Below are 19,632 nucleotides of genomic sequence, written 5' to 3' on the forward strand. Positions count from 1 at the left end.
CGCTGGTTAAGCGTGGGGACACCACGCATGGCGTGCGGTGCGGGCTCCCGTTGAGGGAGCGAGAGTTAGCCAGGGTTACGATCGGTCGTGATACTCTGGCTGACTTGGGGACACGTGACCGGATGATACTGGAGGGGGGCCACCAGTAGAGGGGGCCAGTGGGTGGTCACATGGTCCGGGAAGAGCTTTCGAGAGCCTTCGGGTAAGGGCGAGAGAGAGGCGGAGGCAGCCCCAGCCCTGCCCAATATAAGGGGGTTCCCCTGAGAGGAGCTCGGGGTTCTTACTGTTGGAGAGGCAGGAGATCCACGTCAAGCTAAAGAAGCCTCCAGCCAAGCGGTATGGGACCCAGCTTGTGGTACGGAACGGGATCGCAAACCCATAGGTGTGGTTCGCTGTAGCGTTGTTAGTCGGGTGGACACCTCGCCTGGGGTATGTTGTGTTAATAGTTTAATAAAAGTGTTGCTCCTAAAGACAACATCTGCCACTCAGTTGGACTCACTATTCATGTTTTAATTGATGTTAAAATATTTACAAAAATTCAAGAGTTACAAGTTCACGAACATCAAATACATTTTATAAAACATAAACGCGTCAGTGATTATTTTATTAACAAGGATGGCTAAAGATTAAATGTTATATATATTCTTAGCTCTTTCGGTAAAGTCACATTGAAGGGAAACAATAAAATAATAAAATATATATAATAAAAATTCTCACGACGTTTCGACCATAACACAAACTGTCGTCATCAGGTGTGAAAAACCAACGGCAAGAAACATTTGAAAGAAGTGCCGGTTCGCATTAATTTATTTATTTTTCAACGGTTTATTTATTTATAAAACACGTCAGCGCCACGTGCAGCGATTTGGCAGTTTATTTAGAAGGACAAGTCCATCTATGTTCTGAAAAGAGGAGGGGGGAGACGAAAAATTAATGTATAATGTCTGGAAGCCACCGTAAGCGTGAACAATCAAATAAGACCTAACTACTACCACAGAGGCAACTTAGTTACATTGGAGAAACCAAACACCATGTCTCAGACCGCATTCGTGAACACAAAGCAGACCTTAAACATGGTAGGACCAACACCTCGGCCGTGGCAGATCATTGTTATAATTCAGTAGGCTCACATGACATTGACTTTTCCAAGACAGAGGTTCTTTGTAAGCCATCTGGCTACCATGAGAGATTCGTTCATGAGGCTATCCACATATACAAGCACAGAGACAATTTCAACCGAGAAGATGGATTCTGGCTTAGCAATCATTGGAAGGATTTGATAAACCATTTCAGGTCTTAATTGATTGTTCACGCTTACGGTGGCTTCCAGACAGCATACATTAATTTTTCGTCTCCCCCCTCCTCTTTTCAGAACATAGATGGACTAGTCCTTATAAACAAACTGACAAATCGCTGTCCGTGGTGCTAACGTTTAAAAATAAATACAAACCGCCACTTCTTTCGAATGTTTCTTGCCATTGGTTTTCACACCTGATGATGACTGTTTGTGTTACAGTCGAAACGTCGTGATAATTTCATTGTTTTATATATTTTATTATTTTATTGTTTCCCTTCAACGTGACTTTACCGAAAGAACCAAGAATATGAATTATTGCAGTCACGAAAGCTTTAAATCAAAATTTAACCACCTCTACGGGGAGGGTTTCCACATAACTTTAAGATCCTTCAACAAACTCCGGGATAAGAAGGCTCAGCTGATCGAGTCTCTCACCTTTCTGAAGAGATGTCGCGACTCTGGGGTAATACCAATCGCATTTACACTGACCTCTGCTGATGTAACTTCTTCTAATGCGAAACGAATTCTTTTCAAAACTAGCTTAGCTCTTATCTCAGAGAAAATCTGACTTATACGCACCGAACTAGATCAGTTAGACAAGACACTCTACAAATCACACTTATCATTGACGGCAACAATGTCCACATCAGATTGGGAACATGTAGACAATATGACTGCCTCTTCAGCTGCTACTATGTCAACCAAATGTAAGGACAACCTGATTTCCAAATTTAACCTCCTCTCCAACAAAAGACCGGACCCACACACCAAAAAGTTAGACGTTAACAAAGTCGTAATTAATCGTAGTAACAGTTCTATTTCCGATGGTCTGAAATCCGTTTTAGCTAAAGGTCTAAACTTTGCAGTCACCCCTAAACACATACCAGTTACTGATATCATTGCCCAAGTAGACGTTGTTCTCAAGGGCCTGGGTCACATCGCTGCAGACGTAGCAAGATCTGAAATCGCTGCAACCCTCAAAAACGCTAAGATGCCAGCTAGCAACCTCAGCAAAGATGAGCGTTTTGAATTATACAAATTAAAAAAGAGGGATGACATTGTAATCCTCTCAGCTGACAAGGGCAATGCTACTGTCATCATGGATAAAATAGAATATAACAACAAAATGAAAGAATTACTCGACGATGGCAGCTATACAAAAATAAAAAGAGATCCCACCAACAGCCTCGTCACACAAACCAACAAAATTATTTCTGATTCAACCGCATTAATTGATCAATCTAAACAGTTTTTGTTGAAACCTTCTGCTGCCAGGCCACCAAGATTATACGGCTTACCAAAAATGCATAAAGTAGATACACCCCTCCGTCCCATCATCTCTATCAACTCCCCCACCTACAAACTGGCTCGTTTTCTGTCTGAAATCCTGCGTCCTTTCACTGGAAAAACCACCTCTGCGGTACAAAATTCTACTCACTGGTATCGACAATCAAGGGTATTTCCCTGTCCCCAGACGACCTGCTTGTCAGTTTTGATGTAGTTTCCTTATTCACCAAAGTTCCTGTACCTAACACCATCGCAATCATTGAAGACTTGGTTCATCAAGGACTAAACATTGAGGTACCCCCCCTGGTGAGACACTGCTTAACCAATACATACTTCACTTGGAATGGAACTTTCTACAAACTGAGGGAACCCCAATGGGCTCCCCCCTATCTCCAGTTATAGCCAACATTTTCAAGGAGAAATTTGAGACTGACGACATCCAGACTGCCACTCTCGGCCCAACCTTATGGAAGAGGTACGTGGATGACACTTTTGTCATCTGGCCACATGGCCGGCCTGCTCTAGACCAATCCTTCGACCACATCAATTCCATATACCCAGCCATCAGATTTACCATGGAAGTCGAAAAAGATGGCAAGCTACCTTTTTTGGATGTCTTAATAAAAAAGAGACCTGATGGTTCAATGAGCCACTCTGTCTATAGGAAAGCTACCTATACGGATGCATATCTGAAACCGGATTCCCACCACCATCCATCACAGAAGAATTATCTCATCAAGACTCTGCACCATAGAGCCCAATGCATATCCGACCAGGAACACATAGGCAGTGAACTCAAGCACGTACACCAAGCTCTTAAGGCTAATGGTTACTCCGACTATACAATCCGCAAAGCTATCACTCAAACCATGAAGAATGACCCTCTTGAGGAGCCTTTCAAAACCATTACTTTACCCTACATTGCGGGGATCACAAAAAAGATCTCCAAATCTTGAATAAACACAAGATCCAGGTCAGTTTCAACACATTACATAACATCCGTGATCTGGTTTCGTCTGTAAAAGATGTGATTCTGGACATACAGTACCCTGGTGTCTACAAACCAAGTTGCCTCTGTGGTAGTAGTTACATTGGAGAAACCAAACGACATGTCTCGGACCGCATTCGTGAACACAAAGCAGACCTTAAACACGGTAAGACCAACACCTCGGCCGTGGCAGATCACTGTTATAATTCAGTAGGCTCACATGACATTGACTTCTCCAAGACAGAGGTTCTTTGCAAGCCATCGGGCTACCACGAGAGATTCGTTCATGAGGCTATCCACATATACAAACACAGAGACAATTTCAACCGAGAAGATGGATTCTGGCTTAGCAATCATTGGAAGGATTTGATAAACCATTCCGGGTCTTAATTGATTGTTCACGCTTACGGTGGCTTTCAGACAGCATACATTAATTTTTCGTCTCCCCCTCCTCTTTTCCGAACATAGATGGACTCGTCCTTATAAACAAACTGACAAATCGCTGTCCGTGGTGTTAACGTTTAAAAATAAATAAATACAAACCGCCACTTCTTTCAAATGTTTTTTGCCGTTGGTTTTCACACCTGATGATGACTGTTTGTGTTACAGTCGAAACGTCGTGATAATGTTATTGTTTTATATATATTTTATTATTTTATTGTTTCCCTTCAACGTGACTTTACCGAAAGAACCAAGAATATAACTTTACTCAGTTTAATAACTTTAGTCGTCCGATGAATACACTCATAGAGACCCATAGACTACTCACACAGAAAACTCACTGACTACTCAGAGACCCATAAACTACTCACACAGAGATTTACAGAGATACATAGAGACTCATTGACACACATGGAGGCTGGTTGAGATACATAGCGACCCTACATAGAGATACACAGAGACCCACAGAGACACACAGATACTCTGCAAAGAGATACAGAGACACATAGAGACTCATAAAGATACATAGAGACTAATTTAGATACATACAGATACATAGACATCCACCCACCCACTCACTCACCCATCAACTCACAAGGTTTGGCAACTTACTCCGATATCAAAGGATTTGCAATCACCACACACACACAAACATCTCTCTCTCTCACCCAGCCACTCACCCACCCACTCACCCACGGCGCTGTGTCGTGGAGGGACGGACACACAGGACAGCGGAGACCACTCCCCTGCCTTCCGCCGCAGGAAGTCAGCGATGACCCTCGCACGGGCACAGTACTCATCAGCGTCTCCAGGCGGAGACACCGCGTGGTGGCAACTGACGAAGTTCACCTGGAGTAGCAGCATCATCATCAGTAGTAGTAGTATCATCATCAATAGTCGTGTCATCAAGCTGTAAGCTCCACGTCTACAAGCTGGCAGCTCCATGTCTACAAGCTGGAAGCTCCACGTCTACAAGCTGGAAGCTCCACGTCTACAAGCTGTAAGCTCCACGTCTACAAGCTGGAAGCTCCACGTCTACAAGCTGGAAGCTCCACGTCTACAAGCTGGAAGCTCCACGTCTACAAGCTGGAAGCTCCACGTCTACAAGCTGGAAGCTCCACGTCTACAAGCTGTAAGCTCTACGTCTACAAGCTGGAAGCTCCACGTCTACAAGCTGGAAGCTCCACGTCTACAAGCTGTAAGCTCCACGTCTACAAGCTGGAAGCTCCACGTCTACAAGCTGGAAGCTCCACGTCTACAAGCTGGAAGCTCCACGTCTACAAGCTGGAAGCTCCACGTCTACAAGCTGTAAGCTCTACGTCTACAAGCTGGAAGCTCTACGTCCTACAAGGCATCAACATGTGGCCGGGGACCCGAGTGAGGGTCCGACCCTTCGTAGCTGTAACTCCGACGTATAGATTAGTTAGCTGGGTGGTCACCACCCCTAGGCTATATCTGGTAAAGGGGCAGTTACCCCTTTGTATGTCACGTGTTACAACAAATGTGTTGCCTCTAAAGAATAACGTCTGCGACTCAGTTGGACTCACTAAAGTCGTAGTGAAGTGACACAGAATGGGTCACTACGGCACGTGGTGCTGGTTACCGACAGAGAGAGGAGATGTGGGCGTCACAGCCATACCTGCCAGCAGAGCAGGGTGCAGCTGCCGTTCTGGCAGCAGAGATTGCAATGCCACGGAGTGGGTTACTCGGGTGCGTGACGCGCGCTGCTGGCAGTAGGGGGCATATGAGGACGTGGCAAACCGGCCGGCTGGTGGAGCACGTGATAAGCCGGGGTAAGGGATGTGTGGCAAGGGTGCCCGAGGGGACACGTGAGGTATGGCCCAGAGCCTTCTGGTGGGTTCCAGAAGGGGGCGTGGCCAAGGGCGGAGCCAGGCCACGCCGGGGAGGCATAAAAGGGAAGTCCGGAGGCTGGATAAAGGCTGTCTGTCAGTGGAGTGGAACCCAATGTGCTACGTCTTCATCTCCGTTGCCGTGGGTCAGGCAGCATGCCGGCTGCTCTGACTAGTCTGTAGTTATCCCGTGTGTGAACAATTGTTAAATGTGTAGAATAGACGTGTTGCCTCCTACGATTAGTGTCTCAGAAGTGGTACACTACAGAGGTATCATCAGTAGTAGAGTAGCATCACTCACTCACCCACTCATTAACTCTTTCACTAACTCACCCACTCACAAGGTTTGGCTACTCCCTCCGATACCCAAGGCTTCTCAATCACCACTCACGTCCCCCCCACAACCTTCCAACCCCCGTCACAACCCCCGCAACCGCTCACCGCATTCGGAGCGCCCCCTTTTGCCGAGTACTCCGCTTGAAAAAAGAAATCCAGTCGGTGCCCCACCATCCTTCTCAGCAACAAACGCTCAACGTAGGCCGACATTGACAGCTCCCAGACCTCCGGCTCTGCGTCAACCACCGCGTCTACCTTCCCAGCCACCCCACGATCGCCGTCGTCACCGCTGTCGTCACAGCCGTCGCCATCACCCTCCTCTACCGTCCTTTTCTTGGTGAGCTTCAGGGTGAATATCGGAGCACTGAGGACAGCTGAGACACCGGGGGGGGGGGGAGTCACGCGTGGGGGGGGGGGGGGTGAGGTGTTATCTCCCTCGCCTAGTGAGCCGGAGGCCGTTGGTTCGAATCAAGACCCTGACGATGCCTGCTGTTGTATATTTGGAGTTTGTGTGATCTCCCCCTGTTCTACAGAGTGAGTGAGAGTGAGTGGGAGAGTTACAGACAGACACAGACAGAAAGAGGCACAAACAGACACAGACAGAGACACACAGAGACACACAGACACATGGACAGACACAAACACAGACACTCACACACACAGAGACACAAACACAGACACTCACACACACACAGACACACACAGACACTCACACAAACAGAGGCACACAGACACATGGACAGACACAAACACACTCACACACAGAGACACAAACACAGACACTCACACACACAGAGACCTAAACACAGACACTCACACACACAGAGACACAAACAGTTACACAAAGAGACACACATAGAGAGACAGAAACACACACAGACACATAAAAACAAGATCTCTCATATATTTCGATTTAAAGCTTTCGTGACTGCAATGATTCATCTTCTTTGGTTCTTTCGGTAAAGTCACGTAGAATGAGAATAAAATAATAAATTGATAAAATAGATAAATTGATCAAATAAAATAACACAATAATATTTTATTTTATCAAAAATCAATATAACACAAAAATATTTTATTGTGTTATTTTATTTTATCAATTTATTATTTTATTCTCATTCTACGTGACTTTACCGAAAGAACCAAAGAAGATCTCTCATATAGCTTGCACAGACCGTTGGGGTAAGTGCTGTTGGCGAGCACACAACATCAACAACCGCCATTTAGCACACAGACACACACAGAGACAGAGACAGCGGCACATGGCCGATCTTACGCCACTCACTTGTCTTCAAGTGCACGACCTCAACCACGACCCAGGGTGAGGACAGTGGTGATGATGAGGCGGTGGATCTGACGCGGAGGTGGTAGCGGTCGGTGAGGTCTTCCAGCGCTGAGGAGACATTGCACCGCGTCTCTGTTGTGGCAGAGCAGACGATCTGCCAGTGGACTTGTCCAAAGCTGCACAGACAGAAACATGGAAAGGAAATGGTGAGGAGTGGTGAGGAGCGAGTGAGCAGGTGACTGAGAGAGACGTGTGTATATGAGTGAGTGAACTAATGGGCGAGTGGGTTGGTGAGTGAGTGGGTGAGTGGGTTGTCGAGTGCGTGGCTGAGTGAGTGGGTGGGTGAGTGGGTGGGTGAGTGGGTTGGTGAGTGAGTGGGCATTTGTAGCCACCACAATGGTCAAAGGGAGCTCTGGACGTGTGCAAGGGGCTGTTAACCGCTCCACCTTCAATTAATTACCACTAAACAACACGAAAAATATCTAATTATGCGCTTTGTTTAGTGCCCCGGCGGGACAGGCATCGATGACGTCTCCTTACAAAACCCCATTTGGAAACAGCAAAAAACCACTGTGGGTGGCCACGTGGAATGTTCGAACGCTCACTGCGAAGGAGAGGCTGCCACTCCTCTGTCGGGAGCTGGACCGGTACCGCCTGGATCTCTGCGGTATTCAGGAGGTCCGGTGGACCAGCTCTGGCTCCTGCCACCATGAGGGGTGGACAGTCCTCTACTCGGGGCAGGAGCCTGCCAAACAACAGGGAGTGGCTCTTCTTATGAACAAAATAATGAAGGGGTCGTGGGAGTGTGGCGGTGAGGTGTGGGAAGCTGTAAGCCCCAGGCTACTTTGGGCTCGCCTTCCCATCAACCAGAGGTGAGGAGCGGTGGTCATCGTTACTTATGCCCCCACCGAAGACGAACATCCGTGGAGGGACGCAGGCAAGGCCGATGAGTCAGATGCCTTCTATGACCTCCTGTCACAAGTGCTAGCTAAAGTGGCCCCTCGGGATAGAGTCACATTGTCGGTCAACTTTAATGCCCGAGTTGGTCATGATGCTGGCACCTGGTCTGGAGTGATTGGAAGGCATGGGCCAGATCAGCTCAATAACAACGGTAGAAGGCTGCACGATTTTTGTGCAGCCCATAGGCTTGTAATTACCAACAGGCTGTTCTGGCATCGGCGCATCCACGCAACATCATGGATGCATGCCAGGTCCAAGCAAAGAACATCTGCTGGACTACATAGTGATGGAACAGCAGATGCTGGCCCATGTCCTTGACACAAGGACCTACCATGGAGCTGATTTGCTCACTGACCATCGACTTGCCATCTGGAAGATGCGCCTGCCATTCTTCTACTCCAATGGTGGGTGTATACCCAGGACCCCATTCAAACCCATAGTGGCCTGGTCTCAGCTGATGAAAGTTGCAAGTGAGAATTTCATCATCGCTTGCAGCTGGGGTTGGCATTGTCCCCCACTCCTGATGTCGAGGGGAAATGGGCGAGGTTTTGGACTGTGACTCATGCAGCTTTAATGGCTGCTTGGGAATACGGTCCAGACCTCGCCAGAGACCCTCACTGACAGAAGAGGTGTTCAGGCTGGCTGAGAAAAGTGACAGGCCCACTCTAATCGTCTACAGCATCCCACGTCAGAGAATGAGGAGGCTTACTGCAGCCTTCGCTCGGAGGTTCGGAGAGCCGTGAGGTGTTCCAAGGATTGGTGGTGGTCGCGGGTTGCTGAGCAGATGGAATCTGCCTCAATGGCCCGCGATCACAAATCACTCTTTAACTCCGTCAAAAAAGTAACTTGCAGCACCACACCTATTTCCATATTTATCGGAAAGAACGGTGATTCAATTTCCGACCCCCAGGAACAGGTTTGCAGATTTGCTGAGCATTTCTGTGAGGTCCTGCGGGAGGGAAAATCCCTCAGCCTGGAAAACATTGTGGGACAAAGTGGGGATGACCCTGCTGAGGCTGCGGTGCCTCAAATATTGGAAGTCACCCCCTGTAAGTGGCTGGGTGAGGTGCTATCTGTTGAGTACTGAAGGCAATCCAGAGTCTGAGACCAGGAAAGGCCCCGAGCAAAATGCTGAGGGAGGGTGGCGTTTGTGCACATGACATCATAACAATAGTCTGGACCACTGGACGGGTTCCGCAGGATTGGAAGGATGCCCTGGTGGTCCCCCCTCTTTAAGAAGGGAGACCGCACAGATTGTAACAACAACAGGGGCATCTCACTCCTCAGTGTGCCGGGAAACGTCCTGGCAAGGATTATTCAACATCGCCCTGCCAGGCATGCTGAGGAGAGGCATTGCGGAGCCACAATGCAAGTTTCAGGAAAGGGCGGTCCTGCACAGATGCCATATTTTCCGTCCATCTGCTACAGCAGAGGTGTGCACATGACATCATAACAATAGTCTGGTCCACTGGACGGGTTCCGCAGGATTGGAAGGATGCCCTGGTGGTCCCCCCTCTTTAAGAAGGGAGACCGCACAGATTGTAACAACAACAGGGGCATCTCACTCCTCAGTGTGCCGGGAAACGTCCTGGCAAGGATTATTCAACATCGCCCTGCCAGGCATGCTGAGGAGAGGCTTTGCGGAGCCACAATGCAAGTTTCAGGATAGGGCGGTCCTGCACAGATGCCATATTTTCCGTCCATCTGCTACAGCAGAGGTGTAGGGAATTCCAACAAGACCTACATCTCTGCTTTATTAACCTGGTCAAGGCCTATGATACCATCAGTAGGCCTGGGCTCTGGGTTACTCTTCATGCTTTCAGAGTCCCTGACCCTCTGCTTACAATAATTAAGGACCTTCATGATGGTGAGCGGGCCCGGATAAAACTACGTGACTGGGAGTTGGAGCCATTACCTGTTCACCTTGGGTCCCACATTATTTAACACCTATTTCGACCAAGTAGTTTGTGAAGCCTTTGATGGCTGTACCGGTGGAATTTACGTCTGGTACAGATACAATGGGAGGATGATTGATGCCCAGGTGCAGTCAAGGGATGGCTCCCTATTGGTCAACCATGTTACATATGCTGATGGTCTGGTAAGTGCTGCTCACTCAGAGGAGGAGTTGGAGGTGCTGCTGCTGAACCTGGAGCTTGCCACCAAGAGGTGGGGCCTTACCATCAGCCCCACCAAAACTAAGCACCTGCCTGGGTATTTTGTACCATCAGACACTCCACCCCCACAACTCCCAATTGGTGATGGGGCATTTGTGGAGAGAGTTGAGAGTTTCCCATACCTGAGCAGTGTGCTCATGACCGGCTAAGGTTTGACAGTAGAGGTCTCACTCTGAATTAGTCGCGTGGCAATATCTTTTCATCGGTAACGTTGTGTGGAAGCTACCTGGTCTGTCGCTCTGCACGAAGCTTCAAGTCTTCTTGGCCACAATCATTCCCTTCCTTCTCTACGCTTGAAAAACGTGGAGCCCCCTAATGGAACATCTTTGCCAGTTCGAAACATTTAGGCGGGCCTGCCTACAATCTATCCTGGTTCTTTCGGTAAAGTCACGTAGAATGAGAATAAAATAATAAATTGATAAAATAAAATAACACAGCGCTGTCCTCCAGACAGTCTCGTCCCTTCACCTGATGAAGGGCGCTTGTGTTGTGGCCGAAACGTCGTGAGATTATTGTGTTATTTTATTTTATCAATTTATTATTTTATTCTCATTCTACGTGACTTTACCGAAAGAACCAAAGAAGATGAATCCTTGCAGTCACGAAAGCTTTAAATCGAAATTTAATCCATCCTGGGTTTAACCAGGAAGGATTGTGTGAGGAGCTCACAAATTCCTGAAAGATCTGGACAAAGTCCCATCGGTGGGCTACTCCAGCATGCTCCTGCCAGCGGGCGTTCGACACTTGACGTGGCCTCAACGTGCATATAGTCTGGCACAAGTGCCATGATGATGTCACAGCCAATTAGTGGCAAATCGCGGTTGTTGTTGAGTGAGTGAGTGGGTTGGTGAGTGAATTAATGGGTGAGTGGGTTGGTGAGTGATTAGGTGAGTGGGTTTAAGGGTGAGTGAGTTGAGTGAGTGACGGATGGGTGGGTGAGTGAATGAGTGGGTGAGTGAATTCAGCCGTGAATGGATGGGAGGTTGAGTGGGTTTGTGGGTGGGTGATTAGGTGGGTGAGTGGGTGGGTGAGTGACTGGGTGGGTGAGTGAGTGGGTGAATAGGTGAGTGGGTGAGTGAGTTAGTGAGTGGATAAGTGTGTGGGTAGTTGAGTGAGTGGGTGGTTGAGTGAGTGGGTTGGTGAGTGGGTGAGTGAGTTGGTAAGTGATCAAGCGGGTGGGCGAGTGAGGGAGCATCTCACAGTTTGCTCTGAACTGTGTAGGTAACGTCCAGAAAAGTTGAGTTGGCCGTGGTGGTGGTGGTGGTGGAGTCGATGGTTGAAGGCTCAACAATTGGGGGTCTATCCCCTTTGGGGTCAACTTCACCGGGGTCCCAGCAGAGGTCTGTAAGGAGGTCTCGAGATTCCAAACGGACATTCAGTGGGGAAGGCGGAGCTGGGGAGATGAGTGAAAAACACAGTGAGCAAACCACTGCACCACCACTCCCCACTCACACAGTGCGCTAACCACTGCACCACCGATCCCCACACACACACAGTGCGCTAACCACTGCACCACCACTCCCCACTCACACAGTGCGCTAACCACTGCACCACCACTCCCCACACACACACAGTGCGCTAACCACTGCACCACCACTCCCCACACACACAGTGCGCTAACCACTGCACCACCACTCCCCACTCACACAGTGCGCTAACCACTGCACCACCACTCCCCACACACACACACACAATGTGATAACCACTGCACCACCACTCCCCACACACACACACAGTGCGCTAACCACTGCACCACCACTGCCCACACACACACACAGTGCGCTAACCACTGCACCACCACTGCCCACAAACACACAGTGCGCTAACCACTGCACCACCGCTCCCCACAATTACACAGTGCGCTAACCACTGCAACACCACTCCCCACACACACACACAGTGCGCTAACCACTGCACCACCACTCCCCACACACTCACACAGTGCGCTAACCACTGCACCACCGCTCCCCACGTACACCACAGCTTGGTACCAGATGTATCGACCTCTGTCCCGCTCGGCTCACCGTGGCTGCAAGTGACGAGGTGGAGGAGGAGGAGGAGGAGAGGCAGGAGGAGGTGGAGGAGTCGACCAGGTCCGTAGAACTGCCCCATCTCCATGAACCTCACGTGGAGGGAAAATCGATTCTCGGTTCGATTAAAATACTCGCGTCGATTCCTTTGCGGATAACATGGGAATCGATTGTTGAAGAATTTTGAAGGTATGTAGTCGATTCCCGTTGTGATAGCATGGGAATCGATTGTTGGTGAATGATGCTCATGGAATCGATTTTCAATGGGGATAAAGTGGGAATCGAGTTGGTGGTAGTGATTATAGCTGTTGGAATCGATTACCGTTGGGATAACATTGGAATCCATTGTAGAAGATATTGGTGGAGTTATATTATTGTTATTGCTCCTCTGTTTCAATATAATTTACGTGTAAACTTTTCCGACTACACACTTATTAAAACAATGCTCTCGATAACTTTTACCCCGGGGTTTAAATATTGTTTTTGTGATTTTAAAAAAACCCGGAAAGAGCGGGAAACATTGAACACCCTGCTCACTGATTGGTCCAAGCGGCACCCAGCCACCTCCCACCATCGCCTTCTCCTATTGGACGCTGTCTTCAGCAGCGTTGCGTTCCTATTGGCTCAGCAACGCCGACCACGATTCGCGTTTCGTAATCATAGCTCGACACGATTCAGGACGAGAAGGAAACGAAACAACGGAATCGCGTTTGAGTAAAAAACATTTAATTTAAATATGGTACGTCAACAATAAAACTTTTATTTTTTTACATTTATTTACAACGCGCGAATGCCAACGCGAGTTTTATTGTCGATGTTGAGTTTTGTAATTTCTTACTGTAAAAAAGTTTTCCTCAAAGTCGCTCCCGCCTCGGAGCCAATCGGATTTGGCGTCTCCCTTCCCACGTGACGCGAAGTTTTTTTTGTTTTCCCGCCAATTTGTTTTGGCTCCTCCACCTCACCCACCGCCATTTTTTTAATCCGTGAGGGGGGTGCAGACGCCGGAAAATTTATTTTTGTTGCTCAATTAACGACGAGGAGGAGGAGGACGACGACCCACTAGGAGTGTGAGGTCGCCACTTTTGAGAGAAAGCGTGAGGTAAAGAATGCCCTCTACCGTCCAGGTTGTGGCGTGTAAGTTTGGCCTTTAAGGGTTGGTGTTTAAAGGCTGCTGTTCAAGGTTTGGTGTTTAAGGGATGGCGTTTAAAGGTTGGTGTTTAAGGGTTGGTGTTTAAAGGTTGGTTTTAAGGGTTTGTTTTTAAGGGTTGGCGTTTATGGGTTGGCTTTTACGGGTTTGCGTTTAAGGGTTTGTGTTTAAGGCTTGGTGTTTAAGGCTTGGCGTTTAAGGATTGGTGTTTAAGGGTTGGTGTTTAAGGGTTGGTGTTTAAGGGTTGGTGTTTAAGGGTTTGTGTTTAAGGGTTGGTGTTTAAGGGTTGGTGTTTAAGGGTTGGTGTTTAAGGGTAGTGTTTAAAGGTTGGTGTTTAAGGATTGGTGTTTAACGGGAGGTGATTAAGGGTTGATGTTTAAGGGTTGGTGTTTAAGGGTTGGTGTTTAAGGGTTGGCGTTTAAGGCTTGGTCTTTAAGGGTTGGTGTTTAAGGGTTTGTGTTTAAGGGTTGGTGTTTAAGGGTTGGTGTTTAAGGGTTGGTGTTTAAGGGTTGGTGTTTAAGGGTTGGCGTTTAAGGGTTGGTGTTTAAGAGTTGGCTTTTAAGGGTTAGTGTTTAAGGGTTGGTGTTTTAAGAGTTTAAGAGTTTTCACGTTTAAACAGAGAGAAAGCGTGAGGTGTGTGTGATGGTGTGGTGATGTACACTCTGTGTGTGTGATAGTGTGGTGGTGTGCACTCTGTATGTGTGATAGTGTGGTGGTGTGCACTGTGTGTGTGATGGTGTGATGGTGTACACTCGTGTGTGTGTCCTCTCCTGCAGCCAATCGGAGGCAAGTTCAGGGGGCAAGGGTCGCGAAATTTCAGAATTTGTCGATGGCCGCCTCGAAGGCCTCCACTTAGGCTGCGACTTTAACCATTTAACTTTACAACTTTAAACATTAAACTACAAATAAACAACGACTATACAACAGCTATACAACGACGACTAAACAACAGCACAACAACAACTTCTCCGGCGATGTCTACGATGGACGAAGTGAACTCGCGCGCCTCAGCTGCCCAAGGTTCGAGTGATTTTGAGGGCGAATTTTTTTTAAATTTGTTTTAATTTATTTAAGTCGAAAAATGTTTTAAGTTTTTAATTTAATTTAGTCGAAATTTTTTTTTAATTTAAAGTCGAACATTTTTTATTTAAAGCTTTCGTGACTGCAGCCGCCCACACCTCCTGCACCACCACCACCACCACCCCAGCCGCCCACACCTCCTGCACCACCACCACCACCCCAGCCGCCCACACCTCCTGCACCACCACCCCAGCTGCCCACACCTGCACCACCACCACCACCCCAGCCGCCCACATCTCCTGCACCACCACCCCAGCCGCCCACATCTCCTGCACCACCACCACCCCAGCTGCCCACACCTCCTGCACCACCACCACCCCAGCCGCCCACATCTCCTGCACCACCACCACCCCAGCCGCCCACACCTCCTGCACCACCACCCCAGCCGCCAACATCTCCTGCACCACCACCACCACCCCAGCCGCCCACACCTCCTGCACCACCACCACCCCAGCCGCCCACATCTCCTGCACCACCACCCCAGTCGCCCACATCTCCTGCACCACCACCACCCCAGCCGCCAACATCTCCTGCACCACCACCACCACCCTGGCTGCCCCCCCTAACATCACGGCCCCCCCTTCCACCGCAGCGCCGGCAGCCCCCCCCTCGCGGCCGCGGCTCGTGACGCCGGTGCGCCGCTCGGCGCGGATCCACGCGGCGGGGGGGGCGGTGGGGGGGGGGCGACCCCCCCGGGGAGGGCCCTGAGGGACGGCGACACGGTGGGAGGCATTGCGGAGCTGCTGCTGGCAGCGGCCTATGCGGAGGAGGAGGAGGCGGACGAGGTGGTGGTGCAGGAGGGCGCTGCTGGCAGGGGAGGGAGGGGGGGGGGAGAGGCGGCGTCACCGCACGAGGTTCCTGCTGAGGGCCAACGCGGCGCTGGGGGACAACGCCCCCCAGCAGCAGCAGCAGCTCGGGCTACTGGGGGGCTGGGCGGTGAGCGGAGTGAGATGAGTGGTGGGGTGAGCGGAGGGGTGAGTGGAGGGGTGAGCGGAGGGGTGAGCGGAGGGGTGAGTGAGATGAGTGGAGGGGTGAGCGGAGGGGTGAGCGGAGGGGTGAGTGGGTGAGTGAGATGAGTGGAGGGGTGAGTGGGGTGAGTGGAGGGGTGAGTGGGTGACTGGGTGAGTGAGATGAATGGAGGGGTGAGTGGGGTGAGTGGAGGGGTGAGTGAGTGAGATAAGTGGAGGGGTGAGTGGTGGGGTGAGTGGAGGGGTGAGTGGGTGAGTGAGATGAGTGGAGGGGTTGAGTGGGATAAGTGGAGGGGTGAGTGGGTGACTGGGTGAGTGAGATGAGTGGAGGGGTGAGTGGGGTGAGTGGAGGGGTGAGTGAGATGAGCGCAGGGGTGAGTGGGGTGAGTTGAGGTGTGAGTGAGATGAGTGGAGGGGTGAGCGGAGGGGTGAGCGGAGGGGTAAGTGGAGGGGTGAGTGAGATCAGTGGAGGGGTGAGTGGAGGGGTGAGTGAGATGAGTGGAGGGGTGAGCGGAGGGTGAGCGGAGGGGTGAGTGGGTGACTGGGTGAGTGAGATGAGTGGAGGGGTGAGTGGGGTGAGTGGATGGGTGAGCGGAGGGGTGAGCGGAGTGGTGAGTGGAGGGGTGAGTGAGATGAGTGGAGGGGTGAGCGGAGGGGTGAGCGGAGGGGTGAGTGGAGGGGTGAGTGGGTAACTGGGTGAGTGAGATGAGTGGAGGGGTGAGTGGAGGGGTGAGTGGATGGGTGAGTGAGATGAGTGGAGGAGTGAGTGGAGGGGTGAGTGGAGGGGTGAGTGAGATGAGTGGAGGGGTGAGTGAGATGAGTGGAGCGGTGAGTGGAGGGGTGAGTGGAGGGGTGAGTGGGGGGGTGAATGGGGTGACTGGGTGAGTGAGATGAATGGAGGGGTGAGTGAGATGAGTGGTGGGGTGAGTGGAGGGGTGACTGGGTGAGTGAGATGAGTGGAGGAGGGGAATGTTTCTGCAGCTGGCTGATGGCCTGTGGTGCTGTCCACCCCCCTATCTCCCCACCCCGGAGTGCCCTACAGTGCTGCCCTTAATTGCTACTCCCAACAGAACTTGCCACAAAAGTGTGCTGAGGCTACTGGGGGTGCCTTTGTCTTTGTATAGGCTGCCTGTCCTCCTCGCATCGCGTGTCACCGAGGCCACGTGGTTTGCTGTGCGTTTCAAGCTTTATTATCCAGCCACTCCGAGCGTAGCTGCCGTCACTACACACGCCACGTGATGGGGGCACGGCCACGCCCACTGGTGGGGGCACTGCCACGCCCACTGGTGGGGCACGGCCACGCCCACTGGTGGGGCACGGCCACGCCCACTGGTGGGGCACGGCCACGCCCACTAGTGGGGCCCCTCGGCGCGAGGGTTTCCCGACGTTCAATTGCTGACCAGGATCGGAGGTCAGAATGAAACCACCAGATTCTGATGTTTATTTCTGCATTCACAAACGATGAGGATCATCAACCTCGTCAACCTCATCATCTTCCCCTAGGAGGGAGCTCGAGAGCGATGGGTGACAGGGTGAGCTCGGAGCGACCCCACAAACTTTCACCACTTTTGCTCGACTCACCATTACCGCCACCACATGGACAAACCCCGCACGCACACAACAATATTTACACGCCGCAAGACAAAGGTCCACCACCACCCCCCCCCCCTCTCTATCTCGCTCCCCCTACCCTATGGCTTGGAACAGACTGGCGAGCGACGTTTAGCGGCGAAGGCGGGCAGGGGGGGCGCCCAGTAATCATCGCCATCACCCGCAGCCACCTTAATCTCCCCAGTGGCGATGTTCACGATACGTACGGCGTGAAAGAAGTTCGACACGCACCACACGGCCGCCACCACTACCGCCATCACTACCACCACCGCGCGTCACTGTAGACACACACAGACACATAGACACATGCAGACACATAGACACATAGACACAGACACATAGACAAACACAGACAGACACACGCAGAGATATATAGACACAGACACACACAAGACACATAGACACACGCAGAGACACAGACACACAGAGACACAGGCACACGCAGAGACACATAGACACACACGCAGAGACACATAGACACACACAAAGACACAGACACACACGCAGAGATACATAGACACAGACACACACAAGACACAGACACACGCAGAGACACAGACACACAGAGACACAGGCACATGCAGAGACACACAGACACACACGCAGAGACACATAGACACACACAAAGACACAGACACACGCAGAGATACATAGACACAGACACACACAAGACACATAGACACACGCAGAGACAGACACACAGAGACACAGGCACATGCAGAGACACAGACACACACAGACACACACAAACACAGACATACTCACAGACACATAGACACACACAGAGACACAGACACATATAGACAGGCGTGTCTGTGTGTCTGCCAGGATAAGTAAAAAAAGGTGTCGTCTATCGACTTGGAAATAATCCCACGGGAACACTGTCTCGAGAAAGAGATGACCGATAAAAGTGTTTTGAAGTTATATCCGTTGACTTGTGAGCCGAATAAATCCTGTGTTCTTCACACATTGAGTCTCATCATCGTTTTTCTTTTCTTACCTATAAAAGGCATTTTTTCTGTGTGTCTGTCTGTCTGTCTCTGTGTGGACGCACACTTGCTCGTGAACCGTGGAGTTTACGTTTAAAAAAAGTAGCCGGGTACCACGCCGCAAGCCCCGTGGTGAGCCAGCACCATTCCGTTTTCCCATCCGTAAACTTTAAAATTGTTAAATTAACAATTTATTGCTATTTCGCAGTATTTAAGTATTTCCTTGCTCCGCTAAAGCTGCCCGGGGGTTGCCCCTAGCAATGCTCGTGCGTCATCGGTGGAGGGTGGGGGGGGATTTCTCATTCGCGTTCAAAATGGTTTTACTTAACTTGATTCCTCTGTTTGTCGTGGTCAAATGTTGTGATAAAAATTTTGTCCACTTCCCGCCGTCCAATCAATTCCACATTTTGCACACGGTACTCAGATCCGGTGACAATGCATGCCTGTATCAAAATCGGCATCAATGAATCAATTAATTGGCTCCTTTAAAGCGATTAACATTTTGTATGTACGCCTTATTCATATGTATGTGTGTAGGTCAAAAACGCCGCGGTCCCTAAACTGTGGAATCGCCTCGCCTGCTCCGTGTGAACGAGCTACGGGCACCCTCACTCCACACAAACAAAAGTTGTACATTGAAGATTGATTTATAAAATAATCAATTAATTCAAGTAAGCGTTGATGTGGGAGATGGCGCCGCATCATTGACGCACTTCTCGATGGTCAGTTGAACGAAGTTGTGACAAAAAAGTTATTAAACTTCATTCCTGTGTTTGATGTCGTGGTCAAATCTTGTACTCAAGATGTCGTCCACTTCCCGTTGTCCAATCGATTTCTTTACTTTTTAGTGCACTTTAAAATAAAACCGTTTTTAAAAGGAGTTTTTCACTATTCAAAAGCCACCACAACCATTTCAATGCTACGACGCTTGGGCAATTATAATTGAATTAATAAACATTCTTGTCATAACCATTCTTGTATTACTATCCGAGTGTCTACCCTTAATTAATTCCTGTCTGGTTCTCATGAATTAACCAAAGCAGCATTACATTTTTGTGAACAGGGCTGAGGGTTCAGAGCATATACATTCTAATCTCAAATCATCAGTTACGTCGATAACTGGAACAGATGAGTATTCTTGGTTTTTTCGGTAAAGTCACCTCGAAGGGAAACAAAATAATAAAAATAT

General features: G+C 49.7%; 1 protein-coding gene and 1 long non-coding RNA gene across 3 annotated transcripts; one reads left to right on the plus strand and one right to left on the minus strand.

Annotated features, from left to right (window-relative positions):
- Positions 1-489: 489 nt before the first annotated feature.
- On the minus strand, positions 490-12,760 carry LOC142917878 (uncharacterized). 2 transcript variants are annotated; one of them, XM_076062218.1, is made up of 5 exons: positions 12,643-12,760; positions 11,819-11,960; positions 7,485-7,660; positions 6,305-6,573; positions 490-4,862 (listed from the first exon to the last, which is right to left on the minus strand). In XM_076062218.1, the coding sequence occupies exons 1-5, from the start codon at positions 12,734-12,736 to the stop codon at positions 4,605-4,607; spliced, it is 939 nt and encodes a 312-aa protein (XP_075918333.1). In that variant the 5' UTR covers positions 12,737-12,760; the 3' UTR covers positions 490-4,604. The 2 variants fall into 2 exon arrangements, with proteins under 2 accessions (XP_075918333.1, XP_075918332.1); XM_076062217.1 differs by having other exon boundaries at positions 11,819-12,011.
- A 568-nt stretch (positions 12,761-13,328) lies between these two features.
- Positions 13,329-18,421, plus strand: LOC116937978 (uncharacterized). Its single transcript, XR_012937256.1, has 4 exons — positions 13,329-13,747; positions 14,572-14,815; positions 15,468-15,811; positions 17,551-18,421. It is a non-coding gene; the product is annotated as an uncharacterized LOC116937978 (long non-coding RNA).
- The last annotated feature ends 1,211 nt before the right edge of the window (positions 18,422-19,632 follow it).

Source organism: Petromyzon marinus, unplaced genomic scaffold (assembly GCF_048934315.1).
Source record: "Petromyzon marinus isolate PM22_M1 ecotype Great Lakes invasive population unplaced genomic scaffold, UKy_Petmar_22M1.pri1.0 PM_G_Scaffold_54, whole genome shotgun sequence".
Lineage (NCBI taxonomy): Eukaryota > Metazoa > Chordata > Hyperoartia > Petromyzontiformes > Petromyzontidae > Petromyzon > Petromyzon marinus.